At 36.9% G+C, this 19,017-nt stretch overlaps 1 protein-coding gene across 2 annotated transcripts in view; it reads left to right on the forward strand.

Moving 5' to 3' along the window:
* The window catches only part of Npl4 (nuclear protein localization 4), a 109,012-nt gene that overhangs the window by 22,937 nt on the left and 67,058 nt on the right, over positions 1 to 19,017 (forward strand). For both annotated transcript variants that reach the window (XM_067126220.1, XM_067126221.1), the window contains exons 3-4: positions 4,282 to 4,474; positions 13,022 to 13,160. In XM_067126220.1, the coding sequence (XP_066982321.1) occupies positions 4,282 to 4,474; positions 13,022 to 13,160 (332 nt within the window). The remainder of the gene's footprint in view (positions 1 to 4,281; positions 4,475 to 13,021; positions 13,161 to 19,017) is intronic.

The following is a 19,017-nucleotide window of genomic DNA, read 5'->3' on the forward strand; positions in this document are numbered from 1 at the left end:
ACATTCCTTGAGAGATTAAAGAAATAGACTCTCTCTCTCTCTCTCTCTCTCTCTCTCTCTCTCTCTCTCTCTCTCTCTCTCTCTCTCTCTCTCTCTCTCATTGTGCTGACTGAATATAAATTAGTGGTAACTCTATCTTTCTGTTGGCTGGAAGGGCTAGAAGTACGTATGTATATATTTTTAAGGGTTGCAATGTTGAAGATGACTTTGAAATGATAATAATATAATTTAAAAGATTAATACAGTAATAAGATAATAATTTAAGGTATATTTGTTGTAGGATGATATTTTAAGTATAAATTTGGTATTTGAGCTTTCAAGATAGGCAATTATAAATGTTTTTGGGGGGGGTGTTGACTATTTGCAGATTTCAACTATTCAGGGGAGTTCTGGTACAGATTCCTTGTGAATACTGTATTCACAGCCTAAGGAATAGAGAAATGCAACCTGCCTAAAGCAGTAGTGCCTTAGTCAAAAAAAAAAAAAAACTTGGACAGAAAAGCACCTCCACTGCCAGATCAGGAGAAAAGAGGAGAAAATCGCCTGTGTGATACACTAGAGACTTCCTAGCAAGAAGGAAGGGGGACAAAAGAGAGGATTCTTAGAGTAGAACTTTTTAGGCAAAGCTTTAGCAATAGGCTAGTCAAACCTCCCATGTACAAAATTTGATAGCCTAAATGAAGGGAGAGGCAAATAATCAAACCCCAACCTGGAACCTCTTAGAGAGCGGTCAGTGCTAAAATTGTAAGACCCAGCACTAAAATTCTTGTAATCCACTCTGGCAAATAGGCTGAGCTACTTGAACTAGGAAAGGTCTTTCTCAAGGCCCAACGGAGAAGACCCGGCTGACACATGGCTGGGGGGAAAAGAACACTTTAACCATGAATTACTTTCCAGCACAGGAGAAGCGTAACCTGTCCCCTTGCTGCCACTATGAACCTGTTTGTGCGCAGTTAACTCCTCACCCCTCATAACCTCATAATATTCAAAGACACACATCATCGACACCAACTGTGTTCCCAAAGAAACTCTATGGCCTACTGACTCTTGAGAAACAGTGAACTCTTCTCTGGACTCGATGATGTGGCGAGCGGCCGTGCTGAGGCGGCATGCGACCTACCTGAGGCAGCTTGCAACCTGCCTGAGGCAGCTTGCAACCTACCTGAGGCAGCTTGTGGCCTAGTTGAGGCAGTGTGCAGCCTAGCTGAGGCAGCTTGTGGTCTTGCTGAGGCAGCTTGGAACCTACCTGAGGCAGCTTGTGGCCTAGCTAAGGCGGCGTGCGGGCTCAGTGAAGCTTCCCGCAGCCTCCATGCTTCCTGTGGACTGATGGACAAATGCAAAAATCTGACACGCTTAGTCTTTGCTTGGGAAGGACAGCCCATATAAAGCACAAAAGTATAGGCCTTGATGAATCAAAACTTGGACTGTCATCAACAAGAGGGAGTCATGGCATGAACTTTTACTAACAGAATGCCTAACTAAGGACTCCGGACTCCTTGAGATGGATGCAAGCACAACGGCAACATTTACTATGGAACGTGATCGGCAGCTGCAGCAGCATAGTTTACTACAGAACATGATCAGTTACCTGGCTCGGACAAATCACTAGAATAACCATGGAACAACGAGTCAAACACAAGATCTAGACTTGTACTAACTGTCATATGCGACTGCGATCTAACTCTGTCCATGGAGGACTGAAATGCAAAGGCAGGAGACAGAGTGCAAAGTCCTAGAACATCCTGAGAGGTTAGTCCTTGACTGGAAACACCCGGGACTACCAGGCCTGTCAGCAGGGATGCCAGGGGGACAGGACAAGGCTGCGTCTGCGGAGTGGCCAAGGAACAAGGGGACACTGTCCTTGCCATTGCACTAGACACATATGTATATGATGCAAACAACTCAGATAGATACTAATCAATACTAGATTTAACCAAAACAAACAATTTAAAAAAAAAAATTAGCCTAGTACCCTTTAGCTGATAATTGGGTGTAGAAGGGTCTATATTTACTAAAGAAGAAACTATAGATTTATCTCTAACTTCTTGATCAGGTAATGATTCTGATGAAATCCTAGATTCAAGACTGTTCTTATAATCAGGTCCTAAGTCTATTTTTCTCTTCTAATTTGGTAATTATTCTCTCTCTCTCTATTTTTCTCTTCTAATTTGGCAATTATTCTCTCTTCCCCCCCCAACAAAGAACAATCCTGTAGTTATCACAAAGGTTGTCAGAATCGTAAGTCACCTCTCGATGATCCATGCAAGTAAGTACATATTGTAATGAACCTGTGTCCACAAATATTTAAGATTTAAGAAGTGGCAAGAGCAGGCTCTTTTTCATTTTCAAGATCAGTGCCACAGAGAATTATTTAAAGCCAAGGGGCAAGATCACCAACAGAGCAAAAACACAGGAAAACACTCAAAGAGGATAATGAAAAAATGCTCAACAATCTTAATTATTTATTACAAAAAATATTAATAATAGCTTAAATGAAACCCCACAAAAAGAGCTGAATAAGGGTGTACAAAAAAACCCTTCACCTAAAATAAACTCTTTCACATGATAGAACGAGAGACAGTAATTAGGAGGAGGAAGGAAAACAACCTATTCCTATGAAAGCCCTGAAAACTTTAGTAGGAGAGAATGAAAGGGAGAAGCACCTTAATCCCAAATTTTACAAAATAAACCTTAATATTACATACATAGTAAATCACTAAAAAAACCTGCTGATGTTAATATCAGTTAACCCACACCCAGGGTGATAGCACATTGAATTTATAGAAGTGGCAGCACCACCCACATGGCTGTCCAGAAACAGTCCTGAAGTCACGAGGAGTCTGGAGCCGGAGGATACAGCTCACTGACACACGTCAGCAACGTCTTTATACAGTGAACACAGTTTATATCCTTACCAGCTATCAAAACTGAATCAGGCATTTTCATGACTCCAGAGGTTAGCAGGACAAAGGCCCACAGGACAAGGGGAAAGATGGGCTGTCCTTCCAAGGGCAACAGGCGAGTCCAAGGATGCAAAGCAAATAGTAGATATAGGGGAGCACAGGCAGTGCCCTCCAGAAAGCACGGGAATGGCATCCTGCCGAAGCAGGCAGAAGGGACGAAGCTGCAACAACGTCTCCAGGCAACGTCCTCTGAAGTACAGAGAAAAAGGGGGCCCTCAAATGCAGCAAGGCATTCAGACAGAATAAAATCTCCAGAATATTGATGTCTTGCAGGAATACGGTCAGCAAAACCTCCACGATAAAGAGCCGAATACAAACTGCCTTCATCCTCAGCCAACGGTCCCCACCAAATGTGAGGCAATGAACGGGGAATCGCCAAACAAGCATTCAGCCAAATAATTACATGAAAAGAGAAAAAAACAACTCTCATGGGTGAGGTACCACTTAAATAATAACAACCTTCGGTGGGAGTGAGAAGAACCTTAACCAGCATTTCTTGTGGCACAAAAAGAAAATTAAATTGAAGTTAACTGAAAGTAATTTACTTTAAAAAAGGCCACAAATAAAAATTAAGCAAATTATTACACTATGTAAGTCAATTACTCATACGCACATCAATTACTGAATCTGGTCTATAACTTACCTTACAGAATATAATAGGTTTTGATAAGGAAGATAGAGAAGAAGAATCCATATTACCAAACACAGACCAAAAACCATACGATCCAATCGTTAACTCGGGAAAACAAACAAAATTTTTAGAGTTCTTGTCTACACTACCAGCCATGTTGACCGACGAGTAGAATGAACAACCATAACAATCGCTGTGTGATCCCCCACCCTACAAAGGGTGGGGGAGTAATTATTGGGAGTGTTCATTAACAATTGTATCAGTTTTAACACATCAAACCCACGCCAAGTAGCCACAGATAAAGCTAATTATAGTGGGTAAATTTCACCTCAAAAATTAATACTGTACTGAACTATTTTGTTATTCACCAGGGTTAGCATAGAATTACAAAAATATTGTGGTGCTGAAAAACCTCAGTCCACTACCACCCCATTCAGTATCCAAAGATAAGGTTTATGTACCACTGCATTAATGTGAATGTACTGGTTAGAGTAAGGTTACTTTTCATAAAATTTCAGAAATTGATTGACACCTTATTACCTAACTGTTGGAAGAACATTTTTCATTGTCATTTATCAGGATGTTCATAAGTGTTTAGCGTGAAATGCTTTGGTCTTGAGGGTTTATAAGTTATATAGATACCAGTACTTTGGTTTGGATAATCTTCATTTTTTTTTTTTATTTTAGGTGGTCCAAGCACTTCACAGGTTAACAATAGCTTTACAAGTGTTTCCAGTAACAGCAGTACCAGCAAGCTTCCAGCACCTGGGGAAGTACCAGTAGTTGCCAACAGCATCAAAAGTTCTGTGATTGAGGATGATGTCGATTTGACAGTTCAAAAACAGGATGGAAGAATTAGTCGGAAAAGGAATGCACAGCTGTAAGTTCATTTTTTTTTCAATTTTACTTGTTATCTCTTAACTTTAATTTTTCTAATTAGATTTTTATTTTTCTTAGATACAACTTGAAGATATCCTTTCAGCATAGTTTGTAAGTGAATATTTTTTACCCTAACTTATCTACTTTATAAGGTGGTTGTTGACCATTACTTAACACTAAAGTAAATTACTTAGTATTTAAGCTATAGAACACACATTACCTATAATACTGGCTTTTCATATTACTGTACAGTACTTGCAAAATGCCCTGTGACCTATTCTGAATTATATATCACTTGATAACTTGAATACAAATGGTTTCAGGAGAATGATGTTTAGCTGAAAATATAAATGTACTTGATGTTTTATTCAAGTACATTTTATACATGTGACTTACACCTTAAAATTTTTGGGAGGGGAGAATATTGCATATCTTGAGATAGTTTAGAAAACCAACTAATCAAGCAGACTATCCCTGACATACGGTTTTTGTTAGGATTTAAATATTTTGGGCGTTACAGTGGATAGAAATCTCGAAACTGGACATTCTTCAAAGTAGAGCCACTTGAATACATACTGCATAAGGTATAATACACATAGTAAGTATAACTGTGAAACTGGCATTTGCTGTTAAATTTAGTATTATGCTATTATAAAAAATCATGGTGAAGTGAAGATGATATAAAAGGCGGAAATTTAATGCCTTACATGAAAAGAAGTCAAAGGATTAATGGAATTAGTGATGAACATCAGCAATCCTGCATTGAAGGAAACAATCCGAGGAGTTGTGGTCAGGTGTTAACACTTCACACCATGAAAAATTAAACCAAGTGGGTGGTGAATATTTGAAGCAACAAGCAACACATCTGCCATTGCTACTACAAATCCTCTTCTCCCTGTTTTATAAAAGTTTGCTATGTATGGAACATTCAAAGGCCATAAATTTGGGCATATATGGGTGATAGGATTATGTTGTATAAAATGCATTTTGGAACAGGTTTCAAGAACAATAAAATGATTAATGAACTTCTAAATAAAACTCACGCAAGCAATTGTGGTCACTTTTATCCACCATTCTCTCACATCTACAGCTCATAAGCAATAGTGTTGCTTATCCATGACTTTCCCATATCTACCAGCACAGAATCAATAATTTTGCCTATCCAGGACTCCATTTACCAGCTTGCTTTTACAAATTCTGAGTACATGAAGTTCAGTTAAAGCCATATCCTTGTGTGGTGTGGTATTAGTTTTTTCTTTTGAATAAAAAATTTAGCCTTTTATTGGCTACATAACTATTTTTGTAATTAATTTATCTTTACTGATCCATTGTTTTCCTTATTAAAGACTAAATCCTTTAGGCAGCCTCTATGATAATTTAGAAATGTGACTCAGTGGTCTCATTAAACTACTTGTATCATAGTACTTTGGTGTTTTGAACTGCTTATAAAAATTTGGAAGTTTTTCATTTTTGAACCTTTAGCTTATTTAAAGATAGAGGTAGCTAGAAGCTTTGTGTGACAAATTTCATGCTCTTGTCCATGATGTTACAAAAAACATAACCATACTCCTCACCACTGCAAACACATGCATTGTCATTTTCCATGCATTGTGAAAGGAAGTGCTCTGCTGCTCAAAGGACCATTCCAAATAATATGGGAGGTAGGCCAAGGAGAAAAATAAGAGAAAGGTTGGCTTTAGGAACTTAAGAAGGATGTTATTTAATTTCAAACCTTAATACTTTTGAACATGTAGAAATAAATGAGGTGCCTGGAGGCTGGTAGACAAAACTGATACCTCAGAGACTGAGATCTGAGCAAGCAATAGCTATGAAACTAGTAGAGGAACTAAACTTGTAGGAAGAGGCCAATTAAGTCAAGAAAGAATGGAGCAGATGAAATTACAGAATCCAGTAAAAGTGGATGTTTCTAACTGCACCCTGATTTTGTTCTTGCACAAGTTTTTGCCAACTAGGAATATTTGTGACAAATATTTAAATTAGGATACACTGATTTTTATATATGTAACTTACCAAGTAATTACATAGCTATTAATTTCTACTTTACGGCAGCTTTAGATTTGAAATTTGCGGTAGCGCTCTGTTGTTTTGGTGTAGGTAAGTGCCCCACGCCCTCTGTTGTTTTGGTGTAGGTAAGTGCCCCACCCACTTCCAGGCAAGTATAGGTTCAGCATAGCTGAAGACCTCTGTTTGTTTCTGCCGCTCAAAGACCCAACATCGTTGTTAAGCAGCTTTGTTTTTGATTATCAGGATTGTTCACCAGATGGTGTTGCTTACAATCAAAGGATTTGGTGAAGTGCAGTATTCTGCACTTTTGGTAGCCTCTGCTCTAAATTACTTTGCTTTGTTAAGCTTAGTTCGACTTTTAATTGATTTTGACTTATTATGTCAGACATCAGTGTTTCTAGTAACCGGTACTGTAGCAAGGGCTGCAATACTAGGTTGGCATCTTCTAAATATGACTTACATTCTATTTGTTATCATTGCCGAGGACAAATTTAGTCTCCCGACTTGACGTGAGGATTGCAAAGACTGGGACAACGGTAAATGGAAAAATTTAACTTCTCATATAGACAAGTTAGGAAAGGATAGGGAAAGGCCGCTGCTAGAGCCGAGGCTAGGGTATCAGTGTCTTCTCCACCTAAACCGGTATTTTCGATACCTGTGACCAAATTTTCTCCTACTCCCAGTTCTCTTGTGCTCTCTTCTACTCTGTTACATGGCTTTCATCCCTCTGAATGCCTGTTTGAGCCACTTCACACTTAATCATTCAGGGACTTATGTAGGAAGACTTTTTCTGGTCGCTTTGGCCACAGTGAAAAGGATCAGTGAGTCACAAGCAAGTTGGCTTCTCTCAAGAAGATGCAGTATGCATGTTCTTAGCAAAGAACGAAAACCCTTCGAACCCATGGCCTTGATCCTTCACTACCAAGGGTCTTACAGGGACACTTAGACCTTCAGACCAAGAGAGAGAGTTATGCCCAGTGAGGGTGTTAAAACACTACCTCAAAAGAACCAGGAAGATCAGAGGGGATTTTCATAACCTCTGGTGTTTAGTTAAAAGCCCAACACTTCCTCTCCCCAATATTGCTCTTTCCTTCTTGAGAGATGTAATTATTGAGTCTCACTTGGGTATTCAGGAAGATGCCTTACCCTTGTTTAAAGTAAAAGCCCATGATATTCAAGCAGTAGCCATGTCGTTGGCTCTTAATCGCAATCTTTTCCTATCTGTAATCATCCAATTTGACTTACTGGAAGTGTCGATCAGTTTTCGCCAACCACTACATACATGATGTGGAAACATTATTTGAAGACTACAGTACTTTAGGTCCTTTTTCCGTGACTGGCATGGCACTAGGGAACGAGGGGTAGAAGTACTTTTTCTATTTCCTCTGTCTCCTCGCCTTGTTTAAGGTCGTCGAGTTTTAGGAAGCCTGGGGATACTTGGTACCTGGAGTACCCACCAATCTTTTCTTTTAATGGAAGGGTATTGTTTTTAATTTGGTATACAGGTAACAAAGTTTTCTATATCATGCCCAGGGCAAGGGCACTTGTTTTGTTTTGCTTTGGAAGTCACAGGAGTGCTCCCTGACTGCAAAGCTCCCACTAAAGTAGGGACAACTCCTGACATTGCTGGTCATGCCCCTACAGGTCGAAATGAGCAACGACCAAGAGGTAGTATCTTCCTGCTGTAGCTCTCTCATCAGTTAAGGTTACATCAGGCATTTCCACAATGCTGGCTTTGTATCTGTTTCAAATTCATTTTCATTTATAAATGTTTTTTTGAGTAGTACATGTCCATGAGTCCCACCTCCTGTCAATGTGGGATTCAGCTATGTAATTACTTGGTAAGTTACATACAGTTGACCCCCGTTAATCCAGATATCGGATAAGATGGACACCGAAGAGGGTCAGTCGATTTAAAATACATAATGTTCAACCACGATTTAAGATAGTTACTGTTCCTCCACTCGTTGCGTACCGTTTTCCTTTTTATTTACCAAAGGTAAATACTGTAAAAAACTTCATTTATATTTGTATTTTTTATATACTGTTTTGTATTTATACTGTACTAAACTGAAATTGTAACCAATTTAACTTGTGCACGATGCATACCGTCATTAAGAAACGCTATTGGTTGGAACAGTAGGAAGTATCGTAGCCAATCACTGAGCATTAACAGTTTCACCTATCTGCTGCCCGACTGGTAGATACAGTACAATGCTTTGTATGTTTTTCAGGAAAGAAAAGACATGACAAAGGAAAACTTTACAAAGACAAAAGCTGAGTTACTGAACAGTACTTTTTTTACGTGGCAAATGACGTGAGAGAGAGAGAGAGAGAGAGAGAGAGAGAGAGAGAGAGAGAGAGAGAGAATGTATTGCCAGTTCCCTCTATGCAACGTACTTGTCTGTGTTTACGTGGCAAATGATGTGAGAAAGAGAGAGAAAAATGTGTGTGATGTGATATATATATATATATATATATATATATATATGTATATATATATATATATATATATATATATATATATATATATATATATATATATATATATATATATATATATATATATAAATATATATATATATATATATATATACTTTTCTTGCGATATATATATTTTCCCAATTTATCGTTCGTCTGGCAGCCTGTATTGTCTCGCTGTTGGTACCATATTTCTAATGCATTCAGTGATACTCAAGCTATCATATATATATATATATTCATATATATACTCTTATATATATATATAAACTATAAGAAAGCAGAAATTGTGACCCTATGGCAAGTCAATGTCAGCTATTGCAAGAATGTCTTTCCTGTAATACTCCAAGACAGTGATTCATCACTGAATAAGAAAGGCTCAGGAGGCCCATAAAACATAACATTTTAAAAGTTGTTATGGAACATCCATCAACCATTTTGAATAAAACCCTGATCTGTTTTCTGATGCAACATGTCGATTACAGAAAGACCTTGGTCTCCCCATGTCGTGTTGCAGCAAAGAAGCCACTCCTCACTAAGCCTATGAAAAAAAAAAAAAGGATGGCTTTTGCATATTTGAAGTGGACTGAAAAGTAAAGGGTAGTTTTTAGCGATGATCTATATTCATATAAGCCCCAAGGATCTATATGCATCAAAATACACAGTCATGTGATCCATATGTGATGGTATATGTTTCATATATATTATATTTTCTCCCATATATATAATGGATATTGGAAAATGAATTAGTCCCATACAAGGAACTTTTGGGCATGCGTGTATTTATGCAAGATGGAGCACCTTGCCGATTTCACAAGGTCACAAACCTTCTTAAGTTTAATATTCAGAAATGGACTGGCCAGTGATAAAAAAAACCCATAATTGCTGGGCATACATGATGAGAAAACGTCCCTCCCAAATTGAAGGATGCCATATATTTTAAGATGGATGCAATATAAAGATTTAACACATTCAATGCCAAGAAGGTTAAAAGCTGTATATAATGGAGAAATGTCTAAGTATTGAAAAAATATAAGTGAACTAAAATTTTCCCTTTTATTTTCCTTTTTTATATCATTGCTATGATTTGTTTACAAATGTAGTGATATTCGTTTTTTTCACATAACTGTATATATATATATATATATTATATATATATATATATATATATATATATATATATATATATATATATATATATATATATATATTTATATATATATATATATATATATATATATATATATATATATTTTATATTTTTTTTTTTTTTATATATTATATATATATATGTATATATATATATATATATATGAATGTCTTTTCCTGTAATACTACAGTGTAATATATGAATATAAGAAGGCCCATAAAACACTAATGGTTTCAACCCAAATAGTGTTTATGGGCCTTCTTATATAATATATATATAATATATATATATCATATATAAAAAAAAAAAAAAAAAATGACTTTTTTATCACATCACCGTGATTCATATTCAGTCAGTAAGCTACAAACGTCCTTTAATATCAATTATATCTCGAAATAATATATTTTCATATATATTTTGAAGGATTTTTTTTTTTTTTTTTTTTGGTTGATAATAAGTTATTCTCATTGAGCAAACTTAAGGACTACAGGACGTTTGGCCGTGGGTTAAAATGCATCCATTATATATATATATATATATATATATATATATATATATAAATATATATATATATATATATTTGTATATATATATATATATATATATATATATATATATATATATATATATATATATATATATATATATTATATATATATATATTGTTGCAGAAGAATCTCTGAACCAACAATTTTGCACTCAAAGTAATAAGAAGGAATTCATTCTATTCTTCATGTAATCAGTAAAGTACATACACTATTAAAGACTATGTATTGTATTCAAAACACACGCACTTATGTCATTGTCAGCTTCTCTGAGCAAAAGTTCTCTCTCAGACAGAATACAGCTAAAACCTGATTGGCTGGCTGGTTGCCATGGGGATCTGCTAGCCAATGACTGCCCTCTACTTCTGTTCTATTTATAGACATATGTCGTGACGGCACTAAGTTTGAGCGTTACCATGATCATGATTATTTGATTGCTGATGGCAAAAATTACTCAATAATTTGCTTTATATAATTATTTCCTCATGAAAACATGAATTCGGCAATAATTTTAACTTTAATACAGGCAGTCCCCAGTTATCGGCGGGGTTCCGTTCCTGACGGCGTGACGACAACCGAAAATCGGCGATAGTAGCACTGATCCCTGGTTAGTGGCGCCAATAACCGGTTAGTAGTGCCCATAACCGGTGATCAGCGCCGCCGATAAGAGGCGATCAACGCTGATAACCGGTTATCAGCGACGAAAATCTGGTTATTGTCGTCACTAGACAAGCGCCATAAAACTGGATCGCCAGTAACCGAGGCTGCCGATAACCGGGGACTGCCTGTATAGTGGTATGAAAAATCCCACAACAGTCTGTTGTGGTGATGCATCATCGCTTGCGAATCCTATCCCAGACTGTCATCAGATTTACGACTGCAAACTGATGACGACGTCAGTAACAATAAAAAACAACCCTCTCCAAGATCGATATGATGAAATATATTGTATAGTCTTACTTATTGTTAAAATTCACAAGTTGAATTACAGTTATTTTGATCATGGATATTTTTGTGTTTTACAGAATGCTTTTGTTGAAAACAAAATGTGTTAGCGAACTTATGCCCCATTGTTTTATTACTGATGATCTTAATCATCTCACATTTATTTAACAGTATATTAATATAGATGATAATAAACTATAATGAATAAATAACTAAAATGTAAAAAACATGAAAAAAGGAAAAAATTATACTTTTCATTTTAGAGACTCCACTTCATTTTACTTAACAATTATGCGTTCATGTCTCGGCCTAGGCATCTACATATGTGGCTGAATTCTATCATTTTTATCATGTTTTATTCTTCATTTTTCATCTTTTACCATGAGCTTTAATTCAAACATTTCTGTATTGGTTTATTATCCATACTCTTTATAAAAATAATGAAATACAGTATATTTATAGGTATTTATAGGTATATATATATAGATACCACCGGTTAAACCGGACTATCGGCTAAGATGGACACCCCCCCCCGTTAGTCCGTCTTAACAAGGGTCGACTGTATAAAAATGACGTTTTTATAATAAAATACAGTGAACCCCCCGTATTCCCGGGGATGTGTCCCACACCCCGCCGCAAATAGCTAAAAGTCCACGAATACTTAAAACCCCTCTAAAAACACTTAGAACTGCCCATTTTGATAGTTTAAACACAGAAAAACCCTGTAAAAATGCATCTACCTGAGTATTTTAGTAGTTTTATCACAAAAAGTGCATTTATTCATGAAAATTATATGAAAATACAGTAATTAGTGAATATTTCTCAGTGAAAAATGCCGCGAATGGGCGAATTTTCCGCGAATAATGGCTAGACATATTCCACAGAGAAACCCATGAATGCGTGAGTCTGCGAATCATGAGAACGCGAATAGGGGGGTTTACTGTAAGGTTTTATATATACTTACCGAGTAATTATGTGATCGGAGCCCTCCCGCCTCCCTGCGCATGGACAAAGGGCATAAATGAACAGATCTTCAGTTATGTTGTACCTATACTTCCCCCAGAAGTGGGCGGGGCACTTACTTGCACCAGAACAATAGAGCCCTACCATGAATTTCAAATCTAAAGCTGCCGTAAAGTAGAAAACTAATAGCTATGTACTTACTTGGTAAGTATATATATAAAACCTTATTTTATTATAAAAATGTCATATTTACTATGAAGGTTTGTAAAAGGAAGTTGGAGGAAGTTGTAGTAAACTTACAGAAATTGCTTTTGAATAAATTTTACTTGTAGAAGCATCTCTTTCCTTAGCCAGAAAGCTTTTTATTGACATTAGCTTGATATTTGGGAATTATTGAAGGTTAATTTCACCTCTCTGTGCACAATTCTTTTACTTTCAGGTGTCATCATGGTATAAATAGCAAGTGTATTCATTGTACTCCACTGGATCCCTGGGATGAGGCTTATTTAAAAGAGCAAAATATCAAGCATTTGTCTTTTCACTCTTATTTGAGGAAAATTACCTCAGGTGTTGATAAGGTATGTTATTTATAGTAGTATAAAAATTGAAGATGTTTAGGAGTTCATTGTTTCCCTTTAGTTGGTAAGTCATATTTATTTGAAGAGTTCATTCAGCAGGGGGAGACATGAAGAAATCCAGTTTGGGTGCACTGATGTAGTCTTTCGGGAAATTCAGTATGTGAGAAACAGCTCCAAAATTATGGATCCAAATGTTGGTTGATAAAGTGGGAATTTATGTTGCTTATTCAGTTGTGACTTAATGTCTGAGGGAGATGTAGGATTTGTTGCTGTAAAGAATTCTTATAGAATATAAGTTGATGATGCGAGTTTGAAATTTAGTCACTCTAATAATATCCAACCTTCAGTTCCTTTCGATGTTATATGGAAAAGGAAGTCTTATTTGCTTGTAAAGAGTTGGTTTTTGAATTATGAGAAATTTCTGGCATTTTTAATCAGCCCTCTTCTCATGGAAACAAAAAAGACAGAATCCCATAATCTTCTAAGCAGAATGGTTTTGCTTTTGTTTTTTTATGTTACTATAGGTGTAGTTGTTGATTGAATCATAACCACATCAGTATGCCTCTTGCAATTTAAATGGCTGGGCACCCCTGACCATGTAGTGATGACTGCTTGGCCTGTATGACCTTACAACACCAGTAGGGATGAAATGTAGATGATGTTTCAAAATTAAGTTATTTAACCCTTAAACACCGAGCCTCTATTTACAAAAGTGTCTGCCCTATGCCGATGGGGTTTGAGAGTTAGCGCCGAAGCGGAAAGAAAGTTTTTTTCAAAAAATCACAGCACGCTTAGTTTTTAAGATTAAGAGTTCATTTTTGGCTCCTTTTTTTCTCATTGCCTGAAGTTTAGTATGCAAACACCAGAAATGAAAAAAATTATCATATATAAATATTGGAATATATGACAGAGGGAAAAAAAATATATAATTGTATACAAATTGCGCTGTGAGCAAAACTGTTAAAGCTAATGAGTTGTTTTTATTTTCGTTGTATTGTACACTAAATTGCGATGATTTTGGTATATAACAAGTTGTAAAATGATCAAAGCAACACAGAGAAAATATTATCACAAAATGATGCATGAATTTGTAACGCGTGGACGTAAAAAAAAAGTTTTTTTCAATAATTCACCATAAATCGAAATATTGTGCTAGAGACTTCCCGTTTGTTGCAAAATAAAGGTAAATGATTGAATATTATTGGTAAGAGTTTTAGCTTACAATTGCATTTTTCGACCATTTCGGTCGAGTCAAAGTTGACCGAAGGTTGAAATTTCAGCACTTATCGTGATTTATATGAAAATATTTCAAAACTGATAAAAGCTACAACCATGAGTTATTTTTTTGTATTCTACATGAAATTGCGCACATATTCATATATAAAACTTTATGTAACGGCTAATATAAAACAGTGCAAAAATTACAACAAAGTGACTAAAGAAATTCTGAGATTTTCAGCAGAGTTAGAGCTTGCGGACGCAAGGAAAACGTTTTTTTTCAAAAATTCACCATAAATCGAAATATTGTGCTAGAGACTTCTTGTTTGTTGCAAAATGAAGGTAAATGATTGAATATTACTAGAATGTAAGAGTTTCAGCTTACAATTGCATTTTTCGACCATTTCAGTTGAGTCAAAGTTGACTGAAGGTTGAAATTTTGGCACTTATCGTGATTTATATGAAAATATGTCAAAGTTGATAAAAGCTACAACCATGAGTTATTTTTTTGTTGTATTCTACATGAAATTGCACACATTTTCATATATAAAACTTTATGTAATGGCTAATACAAAACTGTGCAAAAATTATGACAAAGTGACGTGTGTGTTCGTGTGTTTGTCGTCCATCGGAGTGGTGAGACATTTGGCGTCTTCACAAACAGAAACATACACACAGTTTGATACAGAAGATTCGTTGGAACATTATGAGTACATGATTAGAATGCTTGCATGGCAATGCAAGTAGTGGTGACTGTACATACATCAAGACAACAATGGTTAGGGAGAAACAGATGGAAATATTGTATGGTTGAAATCGTGTTCCTTTAGAGAAAGAAAAGGAGACGCTCATGTTGTCTAGTCAACTCCGATGGACGACAAACACACGTGTTTGGAAGAGACGGCGTCAGGCTCTTACAAGATTTTCAGCAGAGTTAGAGCAGACGTAAGGAAAAAGTTTTTTTTAAAAATTCACCATAAATCGAAATATTGTGCTAGAGACTTCTCATTTGTTGCAAAATGAAGGTAAATGATTGAATATTACTAGAATGTAAGAGTTTTAGCTTACAATTGCATTTTTCGACCATTCTGGTCGAGTCAAAGTTGACCAAAGGTTGAAAATTTGGCACATCGTTATTTATATGAAAATGTCAAAATTGATAAAAGCTACAACCATGAGTTATTTTTTGTTATATTCTACATGAAATTGCACACATTTTCATATATAAAATGTTATGGAATGGCTAATACAAAACTGTGCAAAAATTATGACAAAGTGACTAAAGAATTTCAGAGATTTTTAGCGAGTTAGAGCGGACATAAGGAAAAAGTTTTTTTCAAAAGTTCACCATAAATCAAAATATTGTGCTAGAGACTCCTCGTTTGTTGCAAAATGAAGGTAAATGATTGAATATTACTAGAATGTAAGAGTTTTAGCTTACAATTGCATTTTTCGACCATTTCGGTCAAGTCAAAGTTGACTGAAGGTTGAAATTTTGGCACTTATGATTTATATGAAAATATGTCAAAATTGATAAAAGCTACAACCATGAGTTATTTATTGTTGTATTCTATATGAAATTGCGCACATTTTCATATATAAAACTTTATGTAAATGCTAATAGAAAACAGTGCAAAAATTATGACAGAGTGACTAAAGAATTTCTGAGATTTTCAGCAGAGTTAGCTGATGCTTTCTTTTGGGATAAGAAAGAAATTCGCGCATGCGCAACTGGGTCATTGCTTGTAAACAAAACAACAGCTTGATCCGTGAACTCCCAGCATCTCTCAAGGCGAGTGATTTAAAATTTTTTGCAAACGAGGCCTATAAGTATTTTTCCGCCAATATTTAAAAAACTTTTTGTAGCTGACATATTTTACGTCCACTTGGCACCTGACAGACAATTTTTGTCGACGTAAAATACGTCCAGTCGGCGTTAAAGGGTTAATCAAGTTTATTGAGAAAGCATGACATCTAAAAAATATAATAACATAGAATTGTTTTAAAGATTTATTTGTGTAGATTATTAATTTTGAATTATATGAAAATAATTTCGGTACTTGCTGTTGACAATAACCAGTGTTCTTGTTATGCCAGTTTGCAGAAAGTAATTAGTCAGAAAATCAAACAATAGTAGGGAGGAATTTTACAGCAGTAGTTATAGTGTGTTTGTTTTGAGAGAATTTTATATCAATCTTCATATATAAGCAAATTTTTCATATTTTAGTACAAAAAATTATGTATATTATTTTGAAAATAGTACTGTACTATGGAATTTTTTTCTGGATAAAGTACATAATATTTATGTTTTGACATTTAGGTAAAATTTCTATTGTTTAGATAGACATGAAAAAAATTTGTTTTATTTAAGTAACTTACCTAGTAATTAGATAGCTATTAGTTTCATTTATTCGGCAGCTTAAAATTTTAAAATTGCGGGTCGTGCTCATTTGTTTTGGGGTAGGTGACTTGCCCCACCCATTTTGGGGGGGAAAGAGAGGAACAACTTAGCAAAGAGCTCAATTTGTTTTTGCCGGTTGATGGTTGAAGTCCAGTGGTTGGCAGCTGGTTGAAATTGGAACTCGTACTTTCCTGGTTGATGTTTCTTCGTCAGTTGATGGAGTATTCTTATGCAAGCCTTGCGGCATTATTACTTAGTGATAGGCGAGTCCTTATCATTGGATTATGACCATTTTCCTATGTTTTGGACTTGTTAATTGAATTTTCATAATGTCTGATACTAGTGCTTCTAGTTTTAGGTATTGCAGCAAAGGCTGCAGTACACGACTGACTAAGGAATCGTATGATTCTCATACCGTGTGTGCTGATTGTAGAGGACAAACATGTTCTGTGGCTTGAGTTGTTCAGGAATCAGAATGTACCGACTGAGACTTAAATAAGTGGAAAACATTAAATTCACACTTGAAAAACTTGCTATGGACAAAATAAGGAAAGTGATTGCTAGGGAGGTTAGTAAACTGGGTAGTCAGGATTCGTCTACTAAATCAGACACGAATGTTCCTTTTATTTCCGTGTGAACCCTGTCCCGTCTCCTGTACTTGCTCAAACCTCTCCTTTACCCAGCTCTCATGTTTCCGATCCCAACACCATGGCCAGTCTTGAGTAAAAAAATGACAGAGATTCGAGTTGATAGTGGAGTCAATCGCCCAGTTAGCTGCATCAGTAAAAGTGCTAATGGAGAATAAAGATGATTCAGAGTGCCCAGTGCTACCTGCAGTGTTAGTGGAGGAGGTGGCTGTTCAGCCTGCCGATTCTCCTAGGCCAAGGTCATGGCATACTCCCCAGCACCTGGGAGAAGTCTTAACTGGTAGCCTAAGGGAGGTCGGTGGGGTCTGCCCATGAGCAGCTCCCTCCCCCTTGGTTCAGTCTTTTGACGTACCCCAGACTGCAACCAGAGGTCATTGAAAAGGCCTTAAAGTGGATGTGCATTGTATGTCTTCTAGTTCTGAGGAACTAAGCCCAAGGCATCAGTGGCGCTTTATCGGGCAAGTCACGGCCGTTGAAAAGGCGTGCAGTAGACATCATGAACTCTTCTCCTGTGCCCTACAAGAGGAGTAAGGATCCTGAGTGCCCTTCCTGTAGTCACTGGGACAGCCCGGAATGGTTTTCTTATGGTAATCTCTCGGCTGAGGATCACCATTTGACACCGAAGCTCCAGGTATCTCATAGGCTCTCATCATTTGCCAAGGATCGTCGTTTGGAGCCCGATTGCCCAGCAGTATCGTAACTTCCTCCAGTAGTTGAGCACCCAGTAGCTTCACTGCATCAGTCAGCACCCAAGCGTACATCAGCTCCCATTCATGTTTTAGCGCGATGTTTGTCATTTGGCTCCCAAGTGTTCCTTCTCTGGCGCCCGTGCTTCCTGTGACTTCGGAGTGCCCATCACACCCACTCATCTTCCTACCCAGCAAACTTCTGCTTTAGGCACTCATGCTGTCGAAGCTTCTTTGGATTTTCCACAATCTGAGCATTTACCTGTGCAAGCATCTCTTGGTGTTCAGGCTCATCTGTCTAGTATGCCAGCTCCTGCAGTCATCAGTCCTATCCAAGGTAAACTTGACAGTACTTTGAATCTGCTTAAGAAGGCTCCTTCATCTGCCCAGGCACCCGCAGAGTCATGTTTGTTGCCCGTTTCTTCTGAGGAAGAAGTCGTAGCTGATCAGGAGGCACTGAGTGACACATCATCAGTGGCGTATGCCTCCTTACTGAGGTTTCTGCTGACTACATTTCCCAGCTTCTTCTCTCTAGCAACTCCCCCCTCTCCTGCTTTGGCATTTTTTATGGAGGCTCAGACTGCTGGTTCCTCTAAGTTGCCCAAGTTGGTCCTCTCTTCTTCAGTGATGAAAGCATGCTGAGTGAGGTGAAAGGGTGGCTCGCAGAGAAGAGGGACCAAGGCAAAGCGACTTTCAGTTTTCTGCCATCCAGACTCTTGCGAGTAACTTATCGCTTTTATGCCACAGGGGAAGCTCCGTCTTTGGGAGTTTCTGCCTCCTCCCAGGGGGACTTCTCAGGGCTGGTAGACTAGGCTAGGAGATCTGCGTTTACTTCGGCGAAGATTATGTTTTCTGCCTCCGAGTTAGCGCATCTTTTACAGAACATTTTTAAAGTCTTCAAAGTT

This window comes from Macrobrachium rosenbergii, chromosome 24 (assembly GCF_040412425.1).
Source record: "Macrobrachium rosenbergii isolate ZJJX-2024 chromosome 24, ASM4041242v1, whole genome shotgun sequence".
Classification (NCBI taxonomy): domain Eukaryota; kingdom Metazoa; phylum Arthropoda; class Malacostraca; order Decapoda; family Palaemonidae; genus Macrobrachium; species Macrobrachium rosenbergii.